Genomic DNA, 26,266 nt, shown 5'->3' on the forward strand with positions numbered 1-26,266 from the left:
CAAAACAGCTGTTACAACACCACTTGCGACGTTGCCACTTCGAAGGCCGCGGCCTGGAGTTATAGGCGGCCGTGGCTTAGTGCAATCAAGGAACTCTTTGGCGCAATTGATGAATCACCACAAAAACAACTATAATAATTGTAACAATTACAATATGATCACACTGAATTTATAAATTAAGCTTAAAATATGCACTCAATGTGGTTTGCCAACGCTATGGGGGCCACCAAACAGTAGCAGTCAATGCAATCTGAAACCTCTTCTATTCTTTTGTATGTATATTTTGCCATGTGAATTGCAATTCTTAAGTATTTATTTTTGCTAACCATCTTGTTTTGATATGTATTGTCATAGATAAAACATACTTCTCGTATTGTTTAATGGTATTTGCCGTATGAATAAATAAATAAACAAGCACTATATGGTATATCAGAATTTACCTGCCTTAAAAAAAGACTAGGCAACTACCGAACGTTTTTTCGAGTTGAGTTGACATTTCGATTTCATTTCTTGGCGGTTACTTGTCTTGCCACCTTTTTTTCAGTGTGATTTTCTCTTTCTCGTGCGTGAACTTACTTTTAAAAATTAAAAGTGTTAGTGTTCTGTCTGTCTTGTCTTTTAGTCTAGTCTACTCGTACCGTATTATAAAGAACATTAAAGTAATTTGTGGTTGTGCCTTTTAATTTATCTTATAGCTTAGCTTAATAATTTATATTCTACAAATTGTGCCTACCTACCGTAAGTAAATTAATTCATAACCACTCACAAGGCCTATTAGTATTAACCTAGCCTAAAACCCGCTTGAATGGAACTTAAGTTAAGACTAAAAAGTGTTTGCTTTAACACTTGTAATGGCTATGATTAACTCTTTAAATGACTTAGTATTTTTAACAAAATATTTACATAGGTGATTTACATTTTGTATGACTTGTTTAAATATATATGTAGTCCTAGGTTAATATCAATTTAGGTAATTCTGGATCTCGAAATGGGTAGGATGGCATGGGCTTTTAGTAGGCATACACAGTAACTTACCGGTACTAATTTCTATTTTGGATCAATTATATTTAAATCATAGTAGCCTACTTTAACTTATTCAAATTCAGTAGGCCTAGTTTAATTAGGCCTATTAAGTCTCTCTTTAAGGCTAGGTTAATTTTACAGGCCTAAGTTAAGTGTTTCTCCATCCAAAACTTAACCAAAACGACTAGGAAGTACTTAGGCAGCTAACTAACTTATTTTATAGTCTAAACCGCAGCATCTTTTAAAACTTAAAATATCAATTAATATAATTATAAAATACAGAGTCAAAATCGGTACTTATTTAGGACCCAGACCCTGGCAAACACCATTTTTAGCAAGGCCACTTTAGGTACTAGTAGGCATAGGTCTACTCGATTAAGTTTTATAACACAAAATTGACTAAGTTATGGCTGGTCTTTGTAAATTAGGGGGGTAAACTTAGGGGGTGTCTAGCCTACTTTAGTATTGGTATTAAAAAGCTGGTTGAACCTATAATTATTGCAGTGTCAAGGAATCACTGTCTGGTGGGAGTACCTAATCACATGTTACTTGCACATAGTCCTAAACGGGAGTATTTCATTTGGTCCAAAATCGTTTGGTCCACAAGTTGTAAAACAGTTCGTTTGGTCCAAAATCGTTTGGTCCAACACTTGTAAAACAGTTCGTTTGGTCCAAAATCGTTTTATCATCCAGTTGGGGAGTATTTCATTTGGTCCAAAATCGTTTGGTCCACAAGTTGTAAAACAGTTCGTTTGGTCCAAAATCGTTTGGTCCACAAGTTGTTAAACAGTTCGTTTGGTCCAAAATCGTTTGGTCCACAAGTTGTAAAACAGTTCGTTTGGTCCAAAATCGTTTGGTCCAAAAGTACAGGCAAAACCAGAATTACAATTGTGTATTGTGGAGTAAACTTATGAAATAGACTGTACGTTTCACTGTGGACCATTCGATCGGGTAGTTTTATCCAAAACTCTAATACGAGTTCGTTTGGTCCAAAAGTATGAACTATTGCGTCCCTCACATAGAAGGCGTTCAAATAATCGCCGTCACGTCGTCAACCCAACCGCCTGCCTTCCGAGGCCTATTTGTTGTTTTGTGTTACGTTTCTAAATAATTGATATGTTTGCATTTATATACACGTACATATACATATATTTATTTATATATAATGTGTTTGTGTAATGTTTACTTTTTATCCCCAGTCAATCTTAAAACAACGCGTTTTAATTCCCTAGATTTGTGGATAAACATTGACTTTGCTTTGAGTTTGCATTTAATGTTAAACAGATGGTTTATTTAATCTATAATATTAAAACGAAACAGTGTTTTTTTATTTCACGATTCTGAATCAACCACTCGACGGATTTTCATGATTTTTGTGTTGCAAGAAAAGATAATTTTGAGAACTAGGGAATGTCGAAGCCATAATTTTAGTTTAGGGTCCCAGTTTTTTAGAAATTAAGTTTTAATTTTTAAAAAGTCTAGCAGCCGACGCTAAGATTCTAAACTAGCTTTTGGCATAAAATAATTTGCTTAACATAACAGCTGTAAACATTCAGCTTTTGTGTCACAAATTCAGCATTTGAAAAAAATGTAAAGACATATTCAGGGTTGACTTATTTATACTATGTGTAATGCTAATCATTGATACGCTCAATTCTTCTTTAAGAGGATGACCTTTCTGTCATGACAGTAAATGGAAAAAAAAATGGTGATCACTCTTTGTGAAATTTGTTTTACAGTTAAGGTGTAGTGTTATTAAAAAAATTCCCACTTAAGGCCAATCAAGTGGGCCACGGTCCGTAATATCGTACAAAAGGTAACATGCTACTGCAAAACATCTGTCAAGATATAGGTACTACTGTAATTTAAGGTTTCTGTGTTTGGATGTCATTAGACACGATAAGAGCACACTGAACTTCTTCTGCAGATGAACAATCTGTTGGTTACGAGAAATATAAGCCGAATTAATAAATGCCACAATTCAAGCGCTTTAAATTGACTCTGGCCTGAGAAACTGTTTATAGTATGGAGTTTGGGCCTGTTTTATGTCACCATCTGGGTAAGTAACTTGGAGAGATCAATGATTTTTGTTGCTGAGTAGCGCCAGTAAATATGTACAACACTTCTTTAGTTGAATAACATTCATTGGCTCTATTGTGTATTCTTTCACTAAGCTGAATTAATACATCAAAGTAAACTCTTTAAAAGTCTGTAATAAACTGAAATTTAGGATTAATAACTTTCTATAACTTATCATGCATTTATTCATAAAATTATTAAAAATTTAATCCAGTAACTGAAAACCACTATTATTTAAAAAAAAAAAATATGGGCAACGTGCCTGAATGTTTGTCTCAAACAATTATGCATATCACAAAGAGTAGACCTATAATTGATGTACCTACCTTAATGATATGTCTATGATAAATAAAAATAGCCTATTTAACATTCATTTTCATAGACTGTAAAAGCCTTCTGCACTTTTATTATTCTGTATCGTATTACATAATGGGAAATTGTCCAATGATTAAATACACATGTATAACAATAATCTCGTGATGATCTGTCAGTCTTGAATAATAAGACAAAATATCGGCAAAAGTAGTCAAAAAGGCAGACACCAACCAGTACAATAGATATAACATAATGCATTAAGAAATGATTGAAAGAGTTACTGTAATATTAAGATTATATAACTGTTCGTAATGGAACGTTATATTGCTAAACATGACATTATACAGAAGAACATCAATTTTAAAATAAGAAAATAAGATCCTTATATATAATTCTGTAAGACAAAATTTTTACCAGGAAATTGTGGACGTCCAGAAAATATGAGTAGGCTAATTAATGTAATTTTCATGTTCTATTTTAACCTTTTGATTAAGAATTATAGACAACCATGATCAATAGTAAACACTCCATTGTAAATAGGTACCGGTACAACAATACAAATTAAGGTGTATGATTAACATTTAAAACACGTTGGTCCACTGAACACTCTGTATATTAGAAGGTCGCCAAATGTGATAAAAACTGTTAATTTATAAGATTTCCAACCGTATGATACACTATTGAGCTTTAAGTTTGTTTATGTACGCTTTAGTGGTTTGAATACAACAAAACATGGCGTCTTTAACGTTAAAAACATAGAAAGTCAACATGTTTAAAGCAAAAATTGTTTTAATATTATTATTGTATACGACGGCGGATATTTGAACGCCTTCAATGTGAGGGACGCAATAGTTTATACTTTGGACCAAACGATTTTGGACCAAACGAACTGTTTTACAACTGTTGGACCAAACGATTTTGGACCAAATGAACGGCAATATAAACGTACAGTATATTTCATAAGTTTACTCTACAATGCAACATTTTACTTCTAGTTTGGCCTGTACTTTTGGACCAAACGATTTTGGACCAAACGAACGTGTTTTTAACTGTTGGACCAAACGATTTTGGACCAAACGAACGAGTTTTTAACTGTTGGACCAAACGATTTTGGACCAAACGAACGGCAATATAAACTGTGGACCAAACGACTTTGGACCATTTGAAGATGATCCGTCCTAAACCAGCTGTTAATTCTTCACATAGGCCTATTACCTTGCTGGCCACTAGAACTTGGGCTCACCCAAACCACCATACCAAGCGCTCAATAAGTTAAACTTTAAATTTGTAATCTTTTAAGTAGGCTATTTAGTTTTTAGGACACTTAAGTTAAGACCTTTTCCGTTAAAAACTTATTAGCATTTTCGGGTTCAGCATGAAAAACACTGGGAGTAAGTCTTAAGGTTAACTTAGACACATTTACGGGTAAAAATTAATTTTGAATCGGTGAGACTAGCCTATAACTTAACTTAAGTTATTCAATAGTAATAGCTACTTCCCTATAGGTAAGATGCATAAGTGTAGGCTACCTACTTACTACCTGTAATTTTGCCCTCCTAAAGAATGTCATCACACTTTTTTATGCCTGTAGGCTACTTTTTTATATTTTATATATGCAGACTCTAAATCATACCTTTGCCCTCAACTCCAAAAGTTTCCAGTTAAATCTTGTGAATGATTGATTTCGAGAACCTAGTTATCATTTTCCACTAAGTTTTTTAACTTACCTATGTTTTTTAACAATATGTAGATGTAGTATGTCAGATAGTACCCTAGACGACCATAGTTTGTTCCGTATCCACTTTCATGCCACAGAGGTAGATAAAAACTCCATTAAAATTACACATTTTGTTTGTAACTTAATTCAATCTGATGAATCCTTTTTGATTAAAACTGTCTGAAATATGTTTTTGTTTTTGTAGGATTAGAACAATCAGTCAGCTGATTCTACTTGAAATTATTATAAAGCAATAAAAAAGCAACAGAATGACACATATGATCATTGGTCACAAAGAAGTGATGAGATATTTAAGCATGAGAGGATAATGTATAGAATGTGTGTCGTATAATTTATTAATTCATCAAGACTAAATATTTAATCACTGTAGCTAAATGTGGATAGCAGGCCTATTTAACTGTTTTTATTTTTGAGATTTGGTAAAACAATAATAGTTTAGTATATAGCCTACCTTATTGAAAGTGATGTGCAGGCTGTTGTAAAGGGAATATTATTTTGTAACGATTTTAAAACTAATCTTTTAATAAACCTTAAAATTGAATTTAATTTCACTGTGTATTTTTAGTTCAAGCGATTAGTTTTTCAAAATTAAAACAGTAGGATTTGTAATTTTAAAAATAGGAAGAACTTGGTTGCTGGCCATAATTACTTACCTACCTATGCCCAAAATGAGTTCCATTTACCTACCACCAAAGATTGTTTTTATAATCCTGATTCACTGCTGGTTGTAGTTTTGCGTATAATACAGGTTATTATTAAAAAGTGAAATTTAAAACCAAATATTTTTTAACAGCTGGGGACTAAGTGTTCATTAGAAAACACAATAATTGATTGCAATTGATAATTAAGATAGAATGTGAAATTGATAATTAGGCAGACTTAAAAAAATATGATATGATTTTCACAGGTTCAAATGCCTCGAACGAAAATGATTAAAAGAAAATCATCAATGAAAGTAAAAAGAAAAACATTGAAGAGGCAAACTTCAGCTTCAGTTGAATCTCTGGCCTCTACTGCATCACTGGCCTCCACTGTGTCAAGCACTGGGGACCAAGCGGACGATTTGTCTGATCTCATTTCAAAAGAATACAACTCAGTTTCTCAATGTCAGGAAGCAATAGAAGCACATGGTGAGTATTGTGAACTTATTTAATCATTCTCAGTAAACGAGTGTCTTTTGGTTATTAACTCTTTCAGACCAAACCCATACATATCATAGACAAATAGAATTAAATATAGACCGACAGCAGTGCTGCGGTTAGCATAAGTTCTGGCTTCCACCGCTAGGAGTGCTGTGTAGTTACGTAGCAAGTGTGCCATAACCACACGGCACTCCTAGCGATGGACGCCAGATTTTATGCTAATCGCTGCACTGCTGTCGGACTATAAGTTACTTAATTCTATTTGTCTATGCGAATTGAAGATGTTTAAATTAGGCTGAGAAAAATAAAATACAGTACAAACATATGACCAGTTTACCGTATTAACTTTCCATTCCTTTCATCACAAAAGTAACCTTTGGGACTAAGTTGAGGGGCGTAAAGTTTTTAGAATGCTGCAGTAGGAATTCCTTTATTAAATCATAGGCTTTCAAAACACAAATACATACATCAACTGGTTATACCCTTTATTACTCCCATCATGTCCATTTTGGGTAGGTACTGTGGTCTGTGACCATTTTATCACTGTTTAAATAGGCTATCATGCTACTGTATGATCAGCATTCCTTTCATTCCGTAGTAGCCTATATTTTCAGTGTGAAGTAAGTTTATTTGAGAGCTGAGAAAGTCTGTATGGGACTAATTTTGTAATTTCAATGGAGAGCTTATTTTTTAAGTTGTACGTCTATTAATGGCAATGTAGCCTATCTATGTTGCTCCCGAAATCCTTTCATCAACCCTAGAGGTTAGCATCTCGGCCTTACAGAAGAGACTGGTAAAACACCTTGTACGAAAAATGTCACCGGTGTAGACAACTAGAAAAAATACTTCGATCGTCTCCCTTGATCTATAAAATATACGGGATTATTTACTTTGATCACAACTACACCTGTTATACTCTCAACTGCGATCATGTTCTTACTAGGTACATTACTACTTTAACCTAAACCTCAGGAAGATTAATGGAAGGAAATTTTGTAAATTTCCTGGTTCCATACAAAATTTACGCACAATTCACAGACTTTACCAGGTCTTCAAAATTCATCTACAAGGACACTGATGTTAGTTTTTTGGAACTCATATATATTTGTTTTCAATTTTAATGTAGTAACCATTTAGGCCTACTTCAACGGTTTATTACAAGTAGCCGGATGTTTTTGGATTAGTGGATATTGATATAGGCCTAGCCTATTTGTATGCCCTGGAATTAACCTCCATGTTTGAGTGGTGATGTGAATGTGAGTGATGATAGTTGTTAAAACTCTTATATAGTATCTAGACATTCCACCCCCATGTTAAAGTTGTAGTCAGGATTTTAATAAAATTTGTCTTAGTTGATGTGAGCCACCTACAGATTGCGCTGATTTAAATTACTGATTTCTGCCGATTACATGATGGTTTTTACCAAGTCAAACTGATGGAATGACTTATTATGAGCTATAGCAACTGTTGTGACCCAGCAACTATGACAGTAACGAAAAATAAGGTACAAAATAGAGTTTTAGACACTAGCGCAATCTGTGACTGGCTCACAAAACTACATTCTTTTTTAGTAAAAAATTGGCGACAGCTGATCCATATAGATGGGATGTCTTGATAGTATGCATCAGAAAAGATGTCCAAAGTAATAAATTACTTAAGTAGACTAGTTAACATAATTTGTTTTTGTTTTCAGTTGAGAAGAAAATAAATAAGCGTGCAAAGATCTACGAGTATTGTGTTATCGACGTAAAAAAAACGTTTGCAGATTTACTGAAGTCTTTACCAGAAAACTATCTCTCCATGAACTTGATGGCTCGCCATGAAGAGGTAATATTGTAATAGACAACTTAACAATATTATTAATATCCGCATTCAATTTTGTGCAATAATTTTTGTTTGTTTTGACCTAGTAATTAAAGGCTGCTAAAATTCATATAGGCCTTACATGGTCAGTTAATAGAAGTAACCTAACCAAACACAATTGATTATGTTATGATAAAAAGTTGTATTGAGACTAAAACATGTTTAGTAGGCCTAAAATAGAGTTTACTTTAGCATGCTGAATGTGTTTACAAGTTTAATTCTGGTTTTTGGCTTGGTCTTTACAACATTTCGTTTTCAGAACATGTTTCAAGATCAGAACCAAGACCCGAATACAAGGGGGGCACGCCAATCAAGAATGAAAAATAGGGAACCATCAGAGTTTAAAAAACCTAAGAGTACCGGTGAGTATTAATTTAGGCATCCTTGCAGCATTGAAACCTTTAAGAAGCTATGTCCATGTACGGGACACATTTTTTTATAGTTGTAGGGGGACGATGAAACTGTCCCGATATTTTAGGTAAGTTTTATATGATGAAACTGCCCCGCTCGTTACAGAGCATCAAGAAGGGTCTCCTCGCCATACCAGAAATGCAGAAATTGCCCCGAGCCCCGGCAAGGAAGCCGCTACGGGTCTGGTGTAAAGGGAATCGTTGTTGTCCCTGTGTTCTGTCAGTGACTGCAGTCTTCTAATAACCACCAATATCAGGAATTACTAGCTTATTTTAGGTTAGGTTAGGTATTGGTACAGAAACAATTGTGGCTTGGTAGGAAAAAATGTCGACGGCAGTTAACTGCAGAAGAACTCAGAAGACTGCACTGACAGGACATAGGGACAAAAATAATTCCCTTCATCCCCATTCTTTTAGCGACTACCTGGCCGAATGCTCGGCGCAATTTCAGCATTTCTAGTCTTGCGAGGCGACCCTTGCTAAATCCTTTTTAATGAGCGGGGCAGTTTCATCGTTTCCAAAGTACCCAAAACGTCGGGGCAGTTTCACCACGCCCAGCTGTAGACATAACTTTTGTAAATCTGCTGTGTGCATGTTGTCTGTCTATTGCATATGAAACACAGTTAGGACACTGGTATCTTGTTAAGTCTTAAATTGGTTTACCTCAACTCGAACCCTCATTAAGATTTGTACCAATTGTACTCGATGCTAGTTTCATACAGTCCACTATCTTGCATTCAAGTTTTATTGTTTTCAAATTTGGCCTTAGCATGTGCGTTGTCGGAGTCAGGGCTCTATTAAAATAAAACAGCTATGCTTTTTGAAGTAGAAATGTAAACAAATGTGTTTTAGCGAATTTCACTAAAGGGAATAAGCTATTACCATAGGTATCATTTTAAGACCTAGACCAGAGACTGATTTACTTTTTCATTTTGATGTCCCCAGAGGCCAAAAACACCATCTGTTTCAAATTCATAAATATTTGCGGGGAATGCGGCGGAACGGAGTTCCAGTAACTTACTTCTCTTTCGGAAAGATAAATATTTGCATAATTAGGTTCAAATAACATTAAATAGATAACAGTTCCGACGCCTCATTTTTACAAATCGTTCACTGAATATACAAGTCCATTAGCACGGTAACTTTAGCAAAAATTATCCAATTTTTATAAAATTTTGTATAAATCCGCTGGCCAGCTACAAATTTACTTAGTCTGCAGGTTTGCTGCGTCAGGTGTATTTTGCGTTTATTTACTAGCTTTAATTGAAAATCTAAAACCAGTTTGCAAATCTGCACACCTACACTCAAGCTCTGATGTATAATATGAGGGTGGTATGTCATAAAATTAATAAGCCTCATTGGAAACAAACTTTGAATGTACTGTAGTAGTGTATGTAGATTTGCTGTTCCATACGTAAAATGCCCCTATCACAGTGATAAAGTAAAGGTTTAAAAATAATTTAATCCAGTTAATCAGTTTTATTTTAAATAGCTTTAAGTAATTAAAGGGGGAAAACACATTTTTTATGATTCTTTTTATGAAATGTTTTTGCAGCTCCTCGTAGAAGTTCCCGGAAGAGGTCGTTGTCTGTGCCAACTCATTCTGCCCCTCCCCCACCATCGCAGTACAGGGTATGACGGATTTACAACAGTAGAGTTTATACACATTAAGAATTTTTTATATAGCTAATCCGCTCTTTCTGTATTTTATTTGAGAATGAACATTGAGAAATTCTTACGTTTGTAATAAACAAATGGTGGAAAACCCAAAACGATTTGACAGTTTTACTTTAAGTGATTTTTACTAAATGGTGCCTCATTGAGGTTCATATAAAATAATTGTTATTTTATTTTTACGGAGTCGGCCTGTGGGGGTCTTTAGAGAATTTGTTCATACCAATGCTTTTCGGCAAATCGACACACACACTGAGCTTCATTTTGATGTGCCATATGCCATTATTTTTATTTGGTTAGTAGCCTAAACCGTTTACCTAAAATTTTTATTGTACACCAAGATAATATAACAGATTTCCATTCTTGAGGATAATGAATTTAATCCTTTTATAACTTAAGCCTAGCTACACTTCAGTAAAGCGTTTTATACTTCTTGATGTTCTTTATCAAAAATTCTAAGAAGAAGTGAACGCCCTATGTTGGGCCTGTTTTATGATAAAAATGAACCAAAAGGAATTGAACCACTGCCAGAGTGAACTCATACAAATTACTGATTTCAGTTTAATACGCAAATTCCTAAACCAACTTTAACTAAATTTACAACTTTTTGCAAACTGTAGCAACTGTGTTTGTAAAGTGTAGTATCTTGGGTTTGTTCTATATCATATAAACTATCACAGTATCAAGAATTAAGGGATAAAATATAATTTTGAGATAAACACATTGAGAGTGCTTTGTTCAACTATGTTTCTCATAAATGAAAAATTGTTTATAATTGGTCAATGCTGATGAGAATGTCCAGTATCCTATATTCAATGCCAAAACCTAGTTCTGCTAATGTAATATAACAGTTTGTGTTCATAGTCAAAAAGATCCAGCCTAATTTAGGTTTTTTAGTATCATCAGATGGTACAAGGATGTCTTCATTCTTCATGACAAAAAAGATTTATAATTTATAAATTTCTTGTTCTTACACAGACTCCACTGAACACACATCGACAGCAGATGAGTCTCATTAAGACCATCACGCCCAAAGTGTCCAACACGCCAGTGTCTGTGATGCGCCGTCCGCAACACGGGGAGGTTGCGTTCTCCACCTCCGGCAGTCCACTACTTATCAGCGCAGTCAGTAGAGAGGACATTCCTACTGTCAGTGTACCACTAATGGACGGCAGGGTTAGTATGAATCAAACCCTTTGGAGTAAGAGAAATCAAAGACATAGGCTAGTGGAGGCAGGCTAGTAGGTTACCCTCTACAGTTTAACCTCGATTATCCTACTGTACCTAAGCCATTCTTCTACTTATAAGTGAAAAAAGTTAGTCAGATAACACAAAAATATTATCAAATGTTGTAATGATGTTAAAAATCTTTAAATTTTGTTTCCTGGTTTTCAAAACCATTTAATGCTTATATTTTGAACTGTAGAATAAAAAGGATAGTAGCTTACCTTGAAGAAGTACAGGTAGGCCATAGGACAAAAGGCACACTGTTATGTTTGACTTCTAGATGTCCTATGGCCTACCTGTACTTAATCAAGGTAAGCTAGCGATCATCTTTATTATAATTAAAAATCATGGTACAAAGTCTTTCCTTGAACAAAACAATTCTTAAATTTGTTTTTAAATTGGAAACTCTAACTATTTCTTGTTCAAGCCAACATCACAATTAACATAAAAAATAATCAAAAAAGTAAAACCAGCACTATTGTATATCCAAGACATCAGTTAAGGCTTCATACTTATTTTCTTCATCTTTGACCAGCAGTTTGCTGGATGGATTGAGTCAAAACTAAATTATTAATTTGAACTGTGCAGCTCATCATCAAAATATTTACAAATTGGCGGCAGGGCTATAGATTTTTTTATTCTTTAAAAGAGTAGAGAGGCGTTTTTTTTAGCCATTTCTCAGTTCCGCCACTTCTAAGTTGTCAGAAGTAGTAGATAAGTACAGTATGTGGTATAAAGAGTACGGTAGAAGAAATTATTGCTAAAGCAATCAGAAGATAGGACAGTTGGTATGTGCCTAAAGCTCTACTAAAGTTCTAAGATAGGGATTGGCTTAACACACCCACATTGTACAGTTAGCTTGAATTGTTTTGGTAATATTTTTTGCAAGGAGGGTTTACAGCATTTTAACGCAGCTATCTTGGGGATAAAATATCTTATTTTAAATTGATTTGTTTTTCCTTTTGTTTCCAAATCGTAAATTCTGTCCTGAAGATAATTGGGTCCAAACTTGAGAGCCTATAGGTTTTCGTCACCAGCAGAATAGACATGGCCATTGAGATGATAAAGAATATTAGAGAAAGAGTAGATTTGAGTGTCAAATTTCTGCTGAACAAGCTTTGTGTCACACCTCACAATTTACACCCCAAGAATGTCTAAATAAAAGTTTTTGTTAAATCTGTCAGTTTATAAATTCCTCTATAGAGAGAACTAAACAACTAGACTAGAGGTAATGTATTTGTATGCTTAAATCTAAATGCCTAAGAAGCATAATCTGCAATGCTGCAAATCATTTTTTTTATTTTCGGAGGATAATACCTAAATAGTGATCTATTTTTACAATAATTTGTTTTACAGTATTTTTGGAAATATAAGTTCATACATTATAATTATTAGGAAACTACAACTAATGAGTAGATTTCTTTTTGGATTAATATTATTATACCTGTTTTTGTAATATACAAATTTCAATATAAAAAATAAAAGATTTTACTTTGGCCTTAGCAGTTTCATTTACGATGACTGCCAATTGCATTTCTCCTATGAGATTCAGGCCGCTGATCAGGCTTTTGCAGGAGTAAACTCTGATCTGGTGAGAATAAGTGAGTGGTCACGCAAACATGGTTTAAAATTGAACTCTGAAAAATGCATGATTCTTCATATTGCTACACCCACTACTCTTCACAGAGTTGCAAATGGAGACATGCACGTTCAAATCGCAGGAAAACCTCTAATGGCGAGGGATACTGTCAAGACCTTGGGTGTGGTACTTGACAGTGGCCTCACTTTCTCGGACCACATCACTTATGTTTCCCAGGTGGCTTTGTGAAAGGCTGCGTGGTCTGTACGGGAGTGTTTCATAAACTCCAAATTTCACAAACTCCAACGCTTAAAATATTAAATAAACAGAGTGGTTCATAACCTCCAATTTTCATAAGCTCCAAATCTATAACATTCGAATAATCACTGTTTCGCAATGTCCAAATTTCACAAACTCCAACGTTAAGATACCAAATAAACAGTGCGGTTCATAATGTCCAAATTTCATAACCTCCAACGGTACAGTCTGAGCCAGAAGTCTCTACAGTGGTTGCCACAGTCAGATAACAGGCACCGTTCGCCAGCGCTCAACTACTGATTATACGTGCATTTTATGATTGAAGAACACTCAGCTGTGTGACTCAAATATGTGTTAGCACACAATGTGCAAATTAAATTTACATTTTAACATTTTTAATACCTTTAATTCAAGCTTTCAGCTGAGTTTCGTAACTGTTCCGTCTCTCAATTAAAAAGCCAATTATTACATTACAAATATCGTAAGAGATTTTTTTTACCGATGAAAAATTTTAAAACATATAAATATGTTTTATAAGTATATTTTCTAATAGCTGTTAAAATTTCATAATGATTACATCAGTTGTTTTTTTTGTTATGTGTAAAAATAGCCCTTTGTTAGAAAAGTGCCGAAAACCTTGTACTTTATTTATTCTACCCACTAAAAGGACGAGTTTAAACTACATAAAAAGGTAGAAACTAACATACATAAACGCAGAAATACATTTTTATAAATAGGATTTAACTTATACATCATATTGTAGGTATACTGGTCACGTTTCAATAAAAGCTCATACTCGAGTATTTACACTTTTTTACTCACAGCAGTCTCGTTTCTCTTTGCAACTTAATGTGGCTAGTTCAATAATGTTAAAGTTTTGACAAGGTGATAATTTATATTTTGATTGCCTTTTCAGTGGAGAGCTAAGCATTGTATACCTTTTATTTACCAATAAAAATGCGTAATCACAAACAGTGGAGTCTTTGACTGTCGTATAAAATATTAAGGTATGAAGTTGTTGTTGTTGTAACGATTATTGCATATTCTATTTAAAAATAGTGTTCAATGTAAATAATTGAACAAGTTATTAGATAGGTACCTTTTAAAGTTTTTAGATTCTATTTAGCAAATTTCCTTATAAGAAAGTACAGTAGCTATTACCGTAGGTGGCATGGCAAGACCTAGGCCCGGGACCGATTTACTTTTTGATTTTGATGTCCCCAGAGGCCAAAAACACAATTCGTTAAAATTGTTATATTTGTATATATATGTGTGTACAGCTGTCCGTGTGAAAGCATACATTTTCTAAATTTAAACCGACGACAGTCAGGGATTGCCCTGGTGTCTTAAAATGGTTATTGCGAAAGCAAGACAAAAAGGAAATTTTAGTTTCTTAAATTCAGAGGGTAATTCGGATGAAATCATCATTATTCTTTGGATTATGACTATTTCTCCTTTAAACTTACCACTGATAACTTTTGCTTCAATCATTTTTTGTGTCATTTTTAGCGAATTTCCTTATAGGGAAATAAGCTATTACCGTAGGTGGCATGGTAAGACCTAGACCCGGGATGGATTTACTCTTTCATTTTGATGTCCCCAGAGGCCAAAAACACCATTCGTTAAAATTTTTATATATGTATATATTCAATTCAAACAATTTTAATTAATGCAATTTTTTTATTAAATACATAATCCCTTGTGACATGCAAAGCACGCGCGGGATGAAAAACATATTTTTCTTAATACATTTCATTTTCTTGTTTCTGGCAGAAAAAAGCTCATTTTTCCTTCTTTGTCACTTAAACAGAACAGTGAGTAGACATTTCCTATTGCAACAGTTTTAATCATATAAATAACACTTAGACAAATTAGAATAATTTAATAAGAACACGGTTTTTAGAAAGACAATAAATTCTACATGCAAATATAAATAGTTATTTATCTAAAACAAAGCTAAAAATAAGTTACAGATTAGTTATGCTATATTATTATTGATAGAAAACAACAAAGCTTTTGACTTTATCACAAACCTTTTATCATTATAAACTTCATTACCGAACATTTTTACAAACGCATTAAAAAATTTTGGACCAAGACAACAAAACTGATGCCTACTAGTTTCCTTTTTTAAAAAGGTTTCTGCTAACAAGTAATATTGTGCTGATCGAGATATTCTAATTGACAGGTTTCATTTTAAACATGTAAAAAAACAAACCTAATCAAACAGTATACGTGCAATTGATTGAAGGTTAAAAGCTCTTCATGTTCAAAAAGATAACTTACTCTATCATATTTTTTAAATCCAAAAACAGCCCTCAGTGCATGTCTTTGGTTCGTGATGACAGGTTGTAATATGGTAGGATAAGTACCCCCATAATGTACTATTCCATATCTCATCACACTTTCAAACCAGGAGATGTATACCTTTTTTAAATGCTCACTCCTAATGTTGTCTCTTAAGTGATATAAAGCATAATTTATTTTCCTTAATTTAATTGAAAGTTGTTTTACATGCTGCTCCCACTTTAAATGATGATCAACAAACAATCCTAGATATTTAACATATTCTACTACTTCAATACAACTTCAAGAACAATTATACAAACAAGGGTGTTTACGGTACAATAAATTAAATTCATTTTGTAAATTTTCTCGTGATTGATTATAATGTTTTGAGTGAAGTGCTTGATTTGCAATTTGACAACCCTCAAGGAGTGGTTTTGGGCCCCATTATTTTTTGATATATATAAACGACTTCCGTCCGCTTCTCCAGGGTTCGCGCCCACCAAGCAACTCTAGCGGAAGCGCGGGGCAGCGCGGAGAATTATTCTTTTGGAGGGGATGCAGTGTACTTCGATTCGGACCCGAACACTCCCGAAGGGCTCGCGATACTTTCCGAAAACACCCGAATGAGCGGCAGACGAGGGGCAGACGCCGTTTCCGTGCCTCTACCCCGCGCCCACCAGGCAACTCAACGGAGGCGCGGCAACACGAGAGGAAGAAATTCTCCACCGAATTCTCACTGCCAGATTCGAGAAGAAGTTTTTTTTTCGCGCCGCGTTGCGCCACCCGCTGGGTTGCTAGGTGGCCGTCAGTCCATAAGATAACATGGCACGGATACGTGGCAACTTTTTTCCACGGCGTCGCGCCGCGCCGCGTCACCCGCTGAGTTGCCCGGTGGGCGCCTAGCTTTAATAAACTCCTTAAAATAGAATTGTTTTTTTTCGATGTTTATTTATAACTAACGATGTACGGAGGGATAATGCTACTTGATATTTAGATTCAGTGATATCACTACCGACCGTCCCCCCTCCGCGCCACTTCCGGCGTTCGAGGCCGGGTAGCACTGGTAGCAGTTCCTCACTCCGTATTTACTCGAGCCGTGCATCGATTTTAGGATAAGTAAAAACAGTCGATGATGCGTAGAACCATTGCAATAATTAAATGCTGCTAAGTTTCATCGTAGGTGTACGCATTGCTTAGAATCTGTTTTAAATTACACAAGAAATGACAATATGTATACATGTGTCGATGATCTGCTAACATTTTTAATGGTTACGTAACACTTAACATTACGTCAAGTTATTTATAGGCCTACTGTGAATTTATATTTATTCTGTGATTTACCTTTCGGGTTTTGGACGACTTTTAACTCGATGTATAAAAAGTATATGTAACATAGTTACTACTCGGTGTAACATATTATGTTTTTCCGAGGGAAATATATTCTTCAATAACCACTAACGATTACAAATGATAAAATTGTAAGTAGAACCTTTGTTTTAGTAGGGTGATCCTTAATCCGAGTAGTTTTTGCGTGGACTAAATAAGGATCGATATACGGTTTACTGTTAGTTTTTTATATGTCAAAGAGTCGTTTTCACCAAAACTGTTACTGTTAACACGCATAGATTTTTTACTAAACTCTGTACTACATTAACATTTCACTTCATGACGGTTACCTCTATTGTAATAACGGCCCAATCCATCCCATGTATTCCATCCCATGTATTACATGTATTATCGGTATTATACAACATACGAAAGGTGACAGTGGATTGGGCCGTTTAGTATTTTTATTACAATAGGGGTAACCGTCATGAAGTGAAATGTTAATGTTCAATAACTCCCAATAAACGTGTGTTGTTTAAAATACAATTTAGGAATTAACAGCTGTTTAATTCAAAAGTACCACATCATGAAAATGTAAACAAATCTGTGGAGGGATCTTTAAGGGCTTCTGGGGCAGAGCCCTAACAGGATTCACTTCGTTTTTTCTTTTGGTAACTCATCTAGAGATTAAGACCTTTCTTTTTACACCAAGTTTCTACGACTACTAGTAGTCGTTCTCTCAAATTAGCGGAGACAAAGTTTCCAATTAAATATTTAGATTCCTCCATGTTAATCATATGGAAGAAAATCCAACTTTGATGGAAGATCCTGCCCAAACTAATAAAGATTTCAAATAATGAAAAAGACTTTGCAAAACTACAGATCAGGGCCATTCTTTTGACACTTTAATCATCGAAATCGGTCCAAAAATGAGGGAGGAGGTCTGTTTAAAAAAATCGGCTTAGCGTATTATATATATATAGATTTCCGTAGTGGTTAATTATTCATGAGATTTACTTTCTGGAGAGAATTTGTAGAATAGTGTTTTATTAACTGTAAGGATTTCTGTAATATTATTTATAATATGTTACCTTAAATTATCACTTACATTTCATTACACAGTTTAACTTTAACTAGTCTGAATCTCAATTTTTCAGTGAATATAAATTAAAATGTATGCAGCACTTAGCTCGAATTGATTAGGGGTTTAGGTTGGATAAGAAAAAGTACAGTCCAGCAAAAACTTCGCACCACGGCCTTGCTGGCGTTGCAGTCAAGAGGGAAGCTATCGTCAAGAGGAAACACCATACTTTGCAAAAATATATATAGGCCTAAGTTGTAGCCAATAGTTTAATGCATAAAATAGCCTGTATTTTTTAATTTTTTACAAACAATGTTTCTGTAGATTGCTTAAACAGGTAGGGCAATTTAGCACTTTGCAACGTGTAGAAAGAAACTACAATCGTACGCGTGCCGTATGGACTAATGTTTAATTACTTAAGGACAAAATAAAAATTAATTTATCTTTTACTGACTTTAAAAAAAAACTGCAAAATCGGCATGTAAACTGCGAACTCAATTAGGCCTTTTACCATCGCTAACTTTAACAACAAAACCAAGATACCAGAAAACGCCAAATAAAATTTTAACACAAATCGCCAATTAATTAATTATGGATTCAATATTAAATGGAAAACTCCTGCTTTGTTTTTATTTCAAAAACATTATAATGAGATGATACATTCTAAACGTTTCTGTAAACATTTGACGCTTACTTTAGTGTTTAAAATCAATATTTTGTTTAAAGTGGAATGACCTCAACGGCTACTCTGGAACTAACCTGAGAATTAAACTAAAAAAGTTCGTAGAGACAATATATTTTTTCACTAAAGCAATTACTATGACAAGTTCCAGTGAGCGGGATTTATTAATTTTGTTTGGAGAAGGTTTTAACTAGGTACATTCTGTTTCTCAAAGGAAAAGGGGTTAAAATCATAGACTAGCATGCATAGTATGAATAAAGTACAGGGAAAACCTATAACAGTAATATTTTGAGGTAGTTTCCTTTTCTTTACCTATATGCTTGTCAATGCTGGAGAAACGTAATTTCGTGATTGCTTTCGACAAATGGGTAATCAAACCCTAACCATGCACTGCAGTGGCAAAAATGTTAGACGTGAGCCGTTGATTAGCTTTTTCAAATATAGATGAATATAAACTCGTTAAATGTTTTAAAATAAAATCATAATATATCCATTGAATATAACATGTAATACTATCTAACAACTAAATGGCTAAAGAGGATGAAGAAGCAAATAAATAGGTATTGTAATGTGGTCTCAACCATGGTCTCAACTATGAACCCGCTGAACGTTTTAAATAGGCCTATTTCGATAGAATGTAAAGTCAATCGCACTTTTAGCAGGAATTCCACCACATAAACTTAGAATAAGAGTAGTTTCTATTTTTGTTTATATTATTTTGACCAGAATCAAATCTAGGGTAAAGTTTAGTCAAAGGGATGCATTTACACTAATTTAGTTTACCTTAACGAAAGGAGAATAAAAGTAGAAATAATAACTGGGCCAGGTCACTAATTCAGTGGGTTTTACCAAGAACTTAAATTATCTCCACATCTTTATATGCCTTTTCATATTTCACGAAGACAATTTCCGAAATTACAATCGGGGAAGCATTTATATCAAAGAATTTTGTTAACTATGGACTACCGGTAAGCATTAAAATGCACAAACATACGCCTGTAAATTAAGTTACCATTCTTCGTAATGTAATGACATATTTGATGTAATACAGTATAATGATAATTAAATGCTAGAAACTCAGTTTCTATATCCCGTAAACTGATGCTGAGCCGGCCAAACTCCTAGCGCCAATGCCGCGCCAAGCGATTTTATGCCTATTTTTAATCGCTTAAAAATGATACAAGCAGGCTCCGTATCAAAAAAAGCTTCAAATAAAAAATAAAATTCATACTTTGATCTAAAACTTTGCCGCAGTAATTTTTTTCCTGACCGAAAAATAAAAAAGTTCCTCGCTTACTACATTTTTCATGTTTTTTATGGTGTTAAAAACAATCATCTGTTTTAATTTGCCTAAATAAATTATAAAAATTATGTTAAGGTAAAAACTAGCTACATAGTAATGAGCACTTGTTTTTCCAGAAAAATAATATATCAATTTGAAATTTGTATGTTTACAAATAAGTGTAGCAGAGCAGGTTGAGTGAATGTATGTTTGTGTAAAACAGAGAGGTTCATTCGGCCCGTCCGCCTCGGTATCCCGCCAATTCGATTGACTTATGGCAGAGACTGTACCGTTGGAGCTTATGAAACTTGGAGGTTATGAACCGCTCTGTTTATTTGATATTTAAAAGTTGGAGTTTGTGAAATTTGGACATTGTGAAACTGTGCTTATTTGAAAGTTATAGTTTTGGAGTTTATGAAGTTTGGAGGTTATGAAACACACTGTTTATTTAATATTTTAGACGTTGGAGTTTGTGAAATTTGGACATTATGAACCTCACCCGTCTGTACCGGTACAAAAACATCCTGCCAGAGACAGCTAAGCTGCAGCTGGTACAGTCACTAGTGTTGTCAGTGCTCCATTACTGTTTTCCTGCATACGGCAACAGCATCTCAAGGGAAGATATGTCCCGATTGCAAAAAGTGCAGAACTCCGCAATTCGTTTCGTTTACGGTATCCGTATCCCCATTCCGGGATGCTGCGGGGTTGCTGTCAATGGGTGCCGTGTGCAGGGCGCAGACTTGTAGCCTCATCCACCGGGTCTTGGTTCAGCAAGAACCTAAGTACTTGGTGGAGAGGCTTGTGGCACGTGGGGAGGTGACTCAACGTGTAATATTTCATTTCATTTCATTCATTATTTAGTATTAATTTTTTTTTATGTTAACTTCTATTCATACACCTAATAATCACTCCTCAGAAAGACTGTCCTAATATTCATTTTCCTAATTTATATAATTTCATTAATATGTTCAATTAATCATTAATAATACAGTCTAACCTTGATATAACGAACCTCGATACAACGAATTCCTTGATATAACGAATTTTTTTAAATCCCCTAGAACTCTCCATAAGACACAATGTATATTTTACCTCTACATAACGAACAAACCATAACAACGACCTTGATTTAACGAATTTTTCGTGATTTCGGCTAAAATAAGACCCCTCAATATAGCGAATTTATCATTGTCAGAACCTCTACATTGCGAATTTAACCTCTGCATAACGAATTGTCTACGTCTTTCCCTCGATATAACAAATCCCCCACCCCATTGTTGTTTTTGAAAAATCTGTTTCTTTATCAAATGAAATGGAAAGGTGACGTCATCGCTTGCGCTAACATTCGTCTGCTCCGTTTTACGTGGTTTTACACATCTTTGTCTGCTGTCGCTGCGCGCGCTATGTTGCAGCTGAGAACTGATTTCATTCACTGAGGACTGATGACGACGTAATGTTTAGTAAGCTGTGATTAGGCGATAAGTAACTATGGTGAATTGTACATTTTTTGGATGAAGAGAAACCTAAGAAAGAATATAAAAACAAAACCAAAGAGAAAGAATAGCAACATCATTATTTTAACATTCCTTTTTCGAGTGTTTTTATTATCTTTAAGTTGGATATGATTATACACTTTTATAATGTCTTATCTAATAATTTACTGTATTGTTTTCAATACGATTTGTTTCAACTAGCAACACCAATGCTATAGTTAATGATTATTATTGACATTCCTCTGTTGTGATAAATCAGTACTGTACTGTAAGTAGCCTACCGGCCTATCACGAGCAGTAGCTTACAAAACTTTCTACTACTGTTTTGTTTTGTTCTTTACATGGTTTATGACTACGCAATACAGTGTTTGGCTAGGTTTTAGTAGGGTTAGAACAAGCTGTGATTTTAAACTTACAGTTTTTTAACCTGTACCAAGGTCAATGCCATTGTCATGATTGCGCAATATTCAAGATCCCTCCCCTTTATTATGCCGGATAATTTAGGTTCTACTGTACAATGTAAACAAGTAAACACTGTACTGTAAAGTATTGTAGCCTATGCTACTTTAATTTTAATTGTGTTTTAATGATGTCTAATCCCGACCTATATTGACCGACGCTGGTTCTGAACCTCGACTTAGCGAAATTCCTGCAAACATAACCTCTATATAACGAACCTCGTTTTAACGAAACCCTTGATATAACGAATATTCAGTTCGGTCCCTTCAGATTCGTTATACTGAGGTTGGACTGTATTCATTTCATAGCCTATATTTTTTTTTTTTACAACGCCCACAACCTAATTATTTATTAAATATGTAAGAGAATTGCAATACATCAAAATTTCTTATAATATCATTTCAAAATTAGTCCATAAGGAATCAAAATTTAAGAAGCAGTGAAAGTGATCCCATGTGTTCAACAATCAGTGATGTGAACATTGGAATTGAGAGAGAAGGAAGCCATTGAGAAGTTGAAATTATTAGAAGAAGGACTCAAAATTTTTACCTAAGTTAAATCAAATTCATTTATCAAGAATCAAGTTCATTTCAAGTTTCAAGTTATATCATATAGTAGCCTAAACCTCAAGAGGACTCAACTCAATCATTATCTTCAAAATTAAGTATAACCTTTTCTTTAAACTCTTTTAAATTTTGTGCTAATTGGACTTACCTTTTGGACAATACCAAAATTAGATTTTTCATTGTTGGGATTTATAAGTTCAACACCTTAATTAGGCCTATTTGGACACTATTACATTTATTAATTATTAGCATTCAAGCCAGCACGACACCCTACCCTGAGATAGATCACATCTAAATTATTTGAACCTTCAAGTTATTATTCAAATTTATCTTTTATTTCAATTTAATTTTAACCCCATACACCAATGTCAATCCTTTCATTGTAACGTCAAGCCTTTTCTCATTGCATGTTAATTGTTCATTTGTTTAAATAAAACACCTTTTGTAATCCTTATCTTTGTTAACTTATTAACTTTAAACATTTATAGAATAGGCCTAGCCTAAATGAATATTGTAAGGTGAGTTTACAAACGTGTGACCCGGCAAAACGCCTTGCTCCACATTCCAAAAGTAAGCCTAGAAGTGGGAAAAAAAGGGTTTTCTTACTTTGGCCCAAAGATGTACAATGATCTCCCCTTGGACCTAAAACAGCTAGGGGGCCTTGCTTTCAAAAGAAAAGTGAAAAAGATGTAAAATATTGTATATAGATTATAATTTTGTTTTGTCATACACAGTGTTTTGTATTATAATTTTTGGATATTTTGAAAAGAGTCACTTTGTAAAACAGTTCTTGTACTGAAAGACGCTCGCAAATAAAGGCATTTTTATTTATTTTATTTATTTATTATTTATGGTGTATTATTTTTGCTAATATTAAGTTATTTTTGTTGTTTCAACTTATGGTTTCATCAAAAGTGTCAAGATAACTCATTTTGATTTTCCAGGTGTTCTCTATTTTACCCGATCCCGGACTTCCGCCTCCAGATCTCCCAGAATTTGATGATGACACCAAACAGTATCTGAAGACTTTGAGAAACCATCTAGCCATGCTCAGCAGCCCTTAATTTGTTTAGTACCGGTACTTAAAGTATTAAGGATTGTATGATATTGTATATTTACTTCGATAAGAACTTGTAATATCATGGTCTTACTCTATAATTTAGTTATAATTGGTCTATTTTGCATTTCAGAGATTGAGAATAATATCATAGTTATAATAATTATTTATCTCAAAGTGTGAATTTGTTATCGTATTCGTGTTTAGGGTGTTACTGTTAATAAAGTTGTAATCAATTTTTTTTTTGTATTGCAAAATTATTACCTTGTTGTTTGAGGATTTACTGTAAACGATTTCCAACAGGATTAGTGAAAAACAATTACCTTATAAAGATACAAACCGTATTAAGTTGTTTTGGTAGAGATGTTTAGGGCCTGATGTAGAGTGGTTTACCAACAGAGTGCAACACTATCAATTCTTTTTTCATTTTTATGACAACATTTAATAATTTAAACTACGCAGCGACATAAACCTGTGATACACTATGAGAACTGTCAAAGTAGGATTGTTTACAGTTAAGTTTATGTGTTTAATTTATAAATAATCTTTTGATATTGTGCGAAAAGTCGATAATTTACTTTTTTTGTTTAGGTTTAGTGGTAGAACATCATGGCTATAGTAGATGTGTAGCATACAACAAATTAAAAGTACAAAATTTAATCAACCCGTGTCCTCTCCCATTGCAAAGGCAAAGCACAAGTATAACTACAATAAGCATTTTATACTTATACCCCAACCCCGTACGAAGGACGGGTATTCTGCTATTCCATATATAAATCCCAAAGTACTCGTAAACTTTGGAGAAAACTACAAGTCACACCCCCATAAACCATATACTTAAAATGTTCGTCATGACAAGAAACGCCACCAGTGTTGCAATGCACTCAGTATAATAAGGTTGCACTACAGTATAAGGTTGTCCATGTTTATCTTCGTTATTGATAAACCTAAAGCATTCCGGCTGGTAATCTCCTTCTCAAAATGCCTCGCCGTACAGGCAACACAGGTCATTGATAGAGGGCCAATTGAGAACGAAAAGTCGTTTTGGGGTAGGCCTTTAGCGATGTGTCTAAAGGTGCATTGTCCCTGAAGCGACTCTTGCGATAGTAGCTGAGCGATAGTAGCTCAGTGATAGTAGTTGAGCACTGGTTAGCGTTGTTTCAAATGGGACCATTGTCCTTGACGTGACTGCGACTGGAGCGGCTAGTGGCTGAACACAGCGACTGTAGCGGGTCTGCTCTGAGGGGAGTCAGAGTCGCAGTTGCTGAGCGATTTGTGTTGTGCGTAGACTTGTTTATTGGTCGTAATGTCTTCAAAGAATACAAAACTGTTTTCTACCCCTGAAGAAGATGAAAAGCTGTTAGTACAGAATAAGTACGGTATTGAATAAATACTTGAAGATTTAAAATGTGGGGCGCATGATAATTATTAATTATAATTATAATACAGTAGAACTCCGATTATCCGAATCAATAGGGACCAGACCCCATTCGGATAATCGGAGTTTTACCGGAGTTCCGGGAATTTTAAAGATAGATCCTAATTTTCGGTACTAAGTAAACTTTTAATTAATAATAAATTAAATCAGAAAATTTTTACAGTTTACAATGCTCTTAGTACAAGTGTTCTATACATGTTATTAAGTTAATAGTTTAGCCAGTGTGTAATTTTGGTGTTCCATCAAAGTCCAAAATTACACACTGGCTAAATGTGTTTAATAACAATTCTTTGATATATTGCAAAACTTATTACTGTAGCTTTACGTTTTTAAAATTGTTGAAGTCAGCGATTCGGATAATCGGAGATTCGGTTAATTGGAGTTCGGATAATTGGAGTTCTACTGTAATTATAAATGTGAACTATTATTATCCATTGCATGCTCCCCACGTTTTTCGTTTTAAATCTTAAGTATTTATTCTCTCCACATATTTATAATTTTTTTTACTTTTGAGTGTGTTTAAAAACGTATTATTTTTAAAAATTATTTTTATTTATAATTATATTCTACTAATTTTAGAAATAATGTTATTATTTACAGCTGGCTTCAATTGATATATTTATTTAGGCCTACATTCTTCCAAAATGTAAACATGAAAAATTCGGAAGCCCATGGAGCTTAGCCCAAGGGAAATATGAAAATTAAATGATATAATATTGCATTGTCATCCATTTGTGAGCTATGTTTCAAGTTTCAGTTCTCTAGCTCATCGGGAAGTTAGTTATTGATTGCAAAGTTTGTACCGGACAAGAAAGTGAGCTAATAAAAACGTTTTAAAATTAGCTGGTGTCATGGCACTCATGGCACCAATTCACTCGAAAAGTCAGCAAAATGAACAAAATCGCTCTAGAACAATCGCTTCAGGGACAATGACATGGTTAGCTACAATCGCTGAGCTACTATCGCTCAGCTACTATCGCAAGAGTCGCTTCAGGGACAATGCACCTTAAGGCCAAAACTCAAAACCAACTAGAAAAGAGATCACGAGAACATAGTTTTGTATTTCCCAAAATCGTGATTTTCTTCCTTTCGGTAATGAATATAGAGCATATAATATTAATGTGAAATGGACAAGACACTTGGCCATAGGCTATTGGAGGAGATACTTCCACAGTATAAAGTATGTTATTTAAAAAACTAGATAGTAAATTTCTAGGTCCAAATCTAAATTTACGTAATCTACTAACTGACAATTCACCAGCTTTTGTCCGTCTTCCAAATTGTA

The 26,266-nt window shown here is 34.2% G+C and overlaps 1 protein-coding gene across 2 annotated transcripts; it reads left to right on the plus strand.

The window, feature by feature from the left end:
• Positions 1-612: 612 nt before the first annotated feature.
• LOC128993381 (uncharacterized) lies at positions 613-23,756 on the plus strand. Of its 2 annotated transcripts, XM_054417253.1 has the most exons (7): positions 613-738; positions 6,063-6,285; positions 7,991-8,124; positions 8,420-8,522; positions 10,126-10,202; positions 11,223-11,420; positions 23,431-23,756. In XM_054417253.1, the coding sequence occupies exons 2-7, from the start codon at positions 6,069-6,071 to the stop codon at positions 23,548-23,550; spliced, it is 849 nt and encodes a 282-aa protein (XP_054273228.1). In that variant the 5' UTR covers positions 613-738; positions 6,063-6,068; the 3' UTR covers positions 23,551-23,756. The 2 variants fall into 2 exon arrangements, with proteins under 2 accessions (XP_054273228.1, XP_054273227.1); XM_054417252.1 differs by lacking the exon at positions 613-738 and having other exon boundaries at positions 5,960-6,285.
• Positions 23,757-26,266: the final 2,510 nt, after the last annotated feature.

This window comes from Macrosteles quadrilineatus, unplaced genomic scaffold (genome assembly GCF_028750875.1).
Source record: "Macrosteles quadrilineatus isolate MER2022 unplaced genomic scaffold, UCM_ALF_1.0 Scaffold_4__1_contigs__length_99947679, whole genome shotgun sequence".
NCBI classification, from domain to species: Eukaryota; Metazoa; Arthropoda; class Insecta; order Hemiptera; family Cicadellidae; genus Macrosteles; species Macrosteles quadrilineatus.

Excerpts from the sequence above, each read along its gene's own strand:
- LOC128993381 (XM_054417253.1), top strand. The coding sequence starts at position 6,069 with ATGCCTCGAACGAAAATGATTAAAAGAAAATCATCAATGAAAGTAAAA. Across the intron at positions 10,203-11,222 it reads CCCCACCATCGCAGTACAGG|ACTCCACTGAACACACATCG; the intron begins GTATGACGGATT and ends GTTCTTACACAG. Across the intron at positions 11,421-23,430 it reads TACCACTAATGGACGGCAGG|GTGTTCTCTATTTTACCCGA; the intron begins GTTAGTATGAAT and ends TTGATTTTCCAG.